The sequence below is a fragment of the Microtus ochrogaster genome, chromosome 4 (assembly GCF_000317375.1).
Source record: "Microtus ochrogaster isolate Prairie Vole_2 chromosome 4, MicOch1.0, whole genome shotgun sequence".
NCBI classification, from domain to species: Eukaryota; Metazoa; Chordata; class Mammalia; order Rodentia; family Cricetidae; genus Microtus; species Microtus ochrogaster.
Window position 1 is genome coordinate 52,435,096 of NC_022011.1, and position 6,400 is coordinate 52,441,495.

The 6,400-nt window shown below is 48.0% G+C and overlaps 1 protein-coding gene across 2 annotated transcripts in view; it reads right to left on the reverse strand.

Moving 5' to 3' along the window:
- Pnpla7 (patatin like phospholipase domain containing 7) overlaps positions 1-6,400 on the reverse strand; it is a 77,692-nt gene that overhangs the window by 69,980 nt on the left and 1,312 nt on the right. Inside the window, exons 2-7 of one of the 2 annotated variants that reach the window (XM_026778891.1) lie at positions 4,330-4,404; positions 4,147-4,234; positions 3,657-3,736; positions 2,240-2,331; positions 1,952-2,092; positions 242-383 (exon numbers count right to left, since the gene is read on the reverse strand). In XM_026778891.1, the coding sequence (XP_026634692.1) occupies positions 242-383; positions 1,952-2,092; positions 2,240-2,331; positions 3,657-3,736; positions 4,147-4,234; positions 4,330-4,404 (618 nt within the window). Of the gene's footprint in view, positions 1-223; positions 384-1,951; positions 2,093-2,239; positions 2,332-3,656; positions 3,737-4,146; positions 4,235-4,329; positions 4,405-6,400 lie in introns of both variants that reach the window. The other variant, XM_005346358.2, reaches the window with a different exon arrangement.

Consider the following 6,400-nt stretch of genomic DNA (forward strand, 5'->3'; position numbering starts at 1 on the left):
CAGCCAAATCTCTGTGAGCTTGAGATCAGCCTGGTATACAGATTGAGTTCTAGGACAGTCAATACTTTTATATAGAGAAACCCTGTCTCAGAAAACAAACAAACAAACAAATAAAGCAGCTGTGTTTGAACACTGCATTTTTACCAAAGAACTAAGGTTTAAAAGTCCTACATTAACTTTTTGAGTTTTCGAAGCATCCCCTTTCCCACCTGGCCCGACTCACAGCATCTTGGATGCAGACCTCCAGGCGTCCATCCTGAACCACATAGATACTGGTGTCAGGCTCCCCAGGCTGGAATACATGCTCCCCCTCCTGCAGCTGCACAAAGACCATGTGCTTGCAAAGCTCCAGGAACAATGGCTTCTCAAAGTGGCCCAGGACCCTGCAACAAACAGAATATACTACAGAACATGCTCTCAAGGAAGGCAGAGTAAGAAATATAGGCCACTGTCCCCACCAGCAGCAGGACCAAGACTGGCCTAGACCTCTATAAGGCCAGTTCAGCTCATCGGGCATCATAGTCAATAAGAGGTTTTTTTTGGGGGGGAGGGGGTTTCGAGACAGGGTTTCTCTGTAGCTTTGGAGCCTGTCCTGGAACTAGCTCTGTAGACCAGGCTGGCCTCAAACTCACAGAGATCCGCCTGCCTCTGCCTCCCGAGTGCTGGGATTAAAGGCGTGCGCCACCACTGCTAAGCAAGGGGCCATTCTTATTCGAACCACCATACAAAATAAAAGTAGAGAGAACTAACTCCACAAAATTGTCCTTTGAAATTCTACACAGGAGCTATGACACATGTGTGCCTGTCCTCACTTATATCACACACACACACGCACAGATAATAATAATAAATTTCAAAAATTAAAAATAATGTACCTTTTTTTAAAAAAATGAAGCTGCTAGGTGGTGGTGGTGCATACCTTTAATCCCGGCACTCGGGAGGCAGAGGCAGGTGGATCTCTGTGAGTCCAAGGCCAGACTCATCTACAGAGCGAGTTCCAGAACAGGCTCCAAAGCTACAGAGAAACCCTGTCTTTTTTTAAAAAAAAAAAAAAAAATATTTATTTTTTTATTTATTTATTAAGTATACAATATTCTGTCTGCATATATGCCTGCAGGCCAGAAGAGGACATCAGATCTCATTACAGATGGTTGTGAGCCACCATGTGGTTGCTGGGAATTGAACTCAGGACCTTCGGAAGAGCAGGTAATGCTCTTAACCGCTGAGTCATCTCGCTAGCCAGAGAAACCCTGTCTTGAAAAACAAAAACAAACAAAAAAGTGAAGCAGACATAATAGTACACAGCTGTGATCTCAGCATTCGGGAGACTGAGGTATAGGATTGTAAACTGAAGGCCAGCTTAGGCTACATAGTAAGATGCTGTCAAGAAAGGCAAGAGAGAGAGCGTGACAGAGAGGAGAGATGGGAAAACCCAGCCTGCCGTTCTTGATCCATAGACACACTTCTCACACTTGCTCTTGAGTTTGCTGGATCGCTAACTAGCACAGGAGGAACAGCTAATGAAGGCAGATCGAATTAATACAGGCCAATTGGTATAAGATGATACAAATTTAATATAAATAGCACACTCACGCAACCGAAGTTCCCGTGATGCCCAGAAACAGGAAACAGGAAGGGGACACCAGAGTCTGTGCACCCCAATTTATAAACATTTGCCCGAGGCCGTCCCGCCCCCCAAAGGGTGGGCTCTCTCTACAAGCTAAAAAGGTGAGCTGACCGCAAGATTCCACACACCTACAGCACCCTGACCCTGCTGACCACTCCTACCACCATGAAGCACAGAAGCCAGCAGTGTCGAGGTGAAAAGGAAACAGGCTTTGCCAACCATCCCTGACAGAGAAGCTAAGTCAAAGACAGCCCAGGACGGAAGGAGACACCTCCAGCAACACAGTCTAGCCAGAACCCTCCTGCTGGCCAGTCACTATCTTACCGAACATTTTTCAGCATGTACAAAACTTCTGACGGCAGATGAGAGTTCTTCACATCAAACTCTGTAAGATCAGCCTCTAGCAGGGAGGGTGGGGGCTCTTTTGGCTGCAAAGTAGGGTATTCTTTCTTAAAGCGTAGAAACCTACAAGGTAGAGACACTTAGGAAAGAATCGAGGAGCCCAAACCCAACACTGTGAGCACTCTGAAGCCCCAAGGAGCTCTGCTTTGGTGTGTTCTGACGTGGGAGAAGCCACAGTTGTGGTTAGGACCTTTGAGGAATTCCCAGTACCTCTTGGCCAAAGAAAGCACTTTGGTTCTCTTTCTGACCCGCTGCCGAGGTGGAGCTGTATTCTCAACCAAGGTATGGGGGAGCGTGGTCACCTGCGGAACCAAGAGAAAGACTGAGTGCTGACCTGGGGGCTGGCAAGGTCTACGCTCTCAGCCTCAGGGTCTGTCCCCAGGACCTGCCTATGAGTTGCTGCCTTCCTGACCTCAGCTACTAGGAGCTGCTCTCACCAACCCCCACCTGCCTGGCTTCTTGAAGAGGCTATAGCAGTCAAGGAGGAAGGGTTATCATTTGCACGAGGGCACAGCACAGTCCCATACCCCACAGTATGGTCCTCACTTCCCTCAAGTGACCACGTCTTCAGAGCTCTGTGGCTCCATGCCTCTGGTAAAACTCCTGAGGTGAGTGGGAGAGAGCAGAAGGGACCAGCTGTGGCAGTTCACCAAAGGCAAAGATTCGGACTAGCCTTCTTATTCCTGGCCACCAATTCCTGATCCTCAGTGCAGGAGGACCATACATTTATGATTCAGAACCCCATATGAAAAAGAGGGCTTTTTACCTTAGGACAAAGAAGGCCATTAGGAAACTGCACTGCTCCACCCGGGTCCCCAGGAGCTAGGTAGAGTCCTTCCTTGGCTCAGCCTTCCAAATCTGGCAGTGACCACTGACCTTGGAGCAAACACATGCCCCCTGTGCCTGTCCGTACTGTACCCAGGGATATCCTGTCCTATTTCTTGTTAACACAAACCTGAAACTCAGAAAGTACCCTTCTCTTTGGCACTTGCCAAAGCAGTTCAGGTGTTTCAAGCCAGACAGATAGAAGCCCATCAGCACCACAACTCCAAATGAGGGATTTCCAGGTAAAAACGTATTGCTTCCTCTGGGGAAGTAGATAACTAAGACTTAAAACATCTCCTAAACTTGTACCCAGTGGCAGGAGTCATGGGACCAGAGGAGAGGAGGCAGCTCAGGAGCCTCAGGGCCTGGGAAGCTGCAGGTCCGCATTCCAGAAGAGACACTTGCCCAGTGGCAGTGCACACTCCTTTAATCCCAGCACCCCAGGGCAGAGGCAGGCAGATCTCTAAGTCTGAGGCCAGCCTGCTACATAATGAGTTCCAAGACAGTCAGTGCTACACAGAGAAACCCTGTCTTGAAAAACAAAAAAATGGGGGGCCTGGAGAAATGGCTCAGTGGTTGAGATCACTGGCTGATCTTTCAGAAGACCTAGGTTCAACTTCCACATGGCAGCTTATAACTACCTATAACTCCAGTTTCAGGGGATCCAACACCTTAACACAAACATACACACAAGCAAAGCACAAATGCACATTAAATAAATATAATAAATTATTTAAAGAGAGAGAGAAAGAGACTCTCACCACCTCCACCTTGTGCAACCCAGGGCTTCCATACAAGTTACCTTCCTGATAATCTTTCGGCCATAAAACATTACTTTGTCTCTCTTCCGGAACCTGTACTGAGGAGTGGGCTCTGCTTGTCCTGTGAGAGGAGGGAAGGGGCATGGTGAGAAGGCAGGGATCTGAATACAGTCTTGAATGGGTAGGCAGTGAACACAATTGAACCAGCACAAGACAGGCCTTGAAGGCGCTGACAAGAAACCATGCTCCTGATTGCCCTATCCCCGGCTGCTGCTCAAACAGCAGGTGTCAGCAGTGACATTGGGGACTCATCTTAGCAGTCAGGACTTCTGTCCTTACTGGATCCTAGCTTTGGAAAGAGCAGAAGAGGGTAGGGACAGACTGGGAACCTCAGCCTGATCCTTAGGAGGTGACCATATTTCAACAACGCTTTGAGGGAAGCTCCCAGGAGCTCCAAGTACCTCATAAGACACAAATGCAGAACCCCACCCCGTCCCACTGCTCAGCCAGAGTCCAAACGAAGATACTTACGCAATCTGCTCAGCCTTCTGTACACAAAAAAGATGGCAACACTAACAAAGGCCAGTGTTATGAGGGCTCCGATTCCAATCCCGACCAGCTACACAGGATGGGAGATAGATAATAGGGTCAGTAGGGCCAAACACAGCCACAGGCCAATCACAGCCCAGTCCCTGGGAAGCCCATAGTGATTACCATGGTGAACTGTGAAGACTCCTCCATGAAATGCAGCCCCCAGGAGCTCAGGGTACTCCCCAAACAATAGCCAGCCTGAGGAAAGAACAGACAGGGTACCCAGTTGCTCAGCCTGGGCTTGGTCAGAGAACAAGAGTAAGCTCAGAAGCTAAGGGGGAAGTCAATAGCCCTGAAGATTTTTGAGAAATGGAGCCTACCAGACAACTCGGTGGAGAAGGCATTTACTGCCAAGTCTGATGACCTGAGTTTAATCCAGGAGACCCATATGGTGTCAGGATAGAACAGATTTCCATAAATTGTCCTCTGACCTCCACATTCATGCCATTACATTTGCATAGCTACACATATACACACACAGAGAGAAATATTATATATACACATATACATATATATGTATATATATATATATATTAATTTTAGAGAAATGATCTTGTCAGGGGTGCCAAGACCCTCTGAGCACAACTGCAAAAACAGAAAAGCAGCAACATGTCTCCTTTGGCACTGGGATGAGTAGGCAGAGCAGCTATGCTATTGGCAACTGCCATGCATGATAATGTAACAACTTCCAGCTCTCCAGTCCTCAAGAAGAAGGCCTGGGGAGGTCAAAGTCATCTCTTGGAACCCTCTGGATACCAATAGGACCAGGGTTGCAAATTCCAAGATCCATGAGAGCCCATTCAGAATAAATGCTCAGACACTCCTAAGAGTGTGTGAAGTTACTGACACCCACGTTCATTTTGGTCCCAGCTACCTGAAAGGCTGAGTAAGAGGATCGTGCACACCCAGGTTCAAGCCTAGACAACCAGTGAGACCAAGTTTTAAAAACAAAAAAAAAAAAAAGGATGGAGAACAAAAAGAAACCCCAAGGGAAGATCCATTGGGATTTAGAGATATCTAAAATCAGTTCACATGCCAAAGAAGAAATGGAAGGAAGGTTCTGCCTCTACCCCCCTGCTGTCTACAGGAAGCCACTGCAGGACTTCAGTTGTCCAAAGAAAGGGAAGGAGGCAGGAGAGCAAGGGCTCAGGATATAAGGGTGAATGAGTGGCCAACAGGGGAAGCTGGTTCATGGTGGGGAGGGTTACATGATTTAGTCCACCACGTTGGAAGCCAATCTATTGGAAAAGGGCTACTTATTGGTTCCTGGCCACCCAGCTAGCTTAGACCAGAAATAATCACAAAGAAACTGTATTGATTAAATCACTGCTTGGCCCATTAGCTCTAGCTTCTTATTGGCTAGCTCTTGCATTAAATTAACCCATTTCTATTAATCTGTATATCGCCGCCACGTGGCTGTGGCTTACCAGGTAAAGTTCCCAGTGTCTGTCTCTGGTGGCTCCATGGCTTCTCTCTGACTCCACCCTTCTTTCTCCCACCATACAGCCTAGCTTTCCCTGTCTAGTTCTGTTCTTCCCTGCCATCGGCTCAAAGCAGTTCTTTATTCATTAACCAATAAAAGCACCACATAGACAGAAGGACCTCCTACACCACTCCCAAATGCTAAAGACAGAAGAAATCTGGCCTGCAGCTGTCCCTCGGTCCTCCAGTCCTCACCTACCCCGTCTTCTCGAGCAGCAGTCAGGAACTGAATAGGGCCAGCACCCACCCACTCATCCTTTGCAGCTTCTACCTAACTGCCAAGGACCAAAGCCTAGCTTTAAAAACAAACAACCATCAAGTCTCAGACTCAGTAGTCCCTGCCAAAAAACCCAAGGAGAGCTGAAGGCCACTCAGGAAGGAACCCCACAGGTATAGGTCTGCCTCAGAACAGAGTAAGTGGGGTCGCCTAGAAAACAGCCTTGTGATCTTAGTTCAGGGGACAAATAGCTGAGTATTGGTTAAGGGAGGGAAGAACATGTCCCAATAAGTATGTTCTTAGGTAACTGCATCATTGAGTGACTGTCACAGGGTGCATTTACACAAGCAATGTTATCCCACCAAGCAATACAATCTGTGGGATTGCCGGGCGGTGGTGGCGCACGCCTTTAATCCCAGCACTCGGGAGTTAGAGGCAGGCGGATCTCTGTGAGTTCGAGACCAGCCTGGTCTACAGAGCTAGTTCCAGGACAGG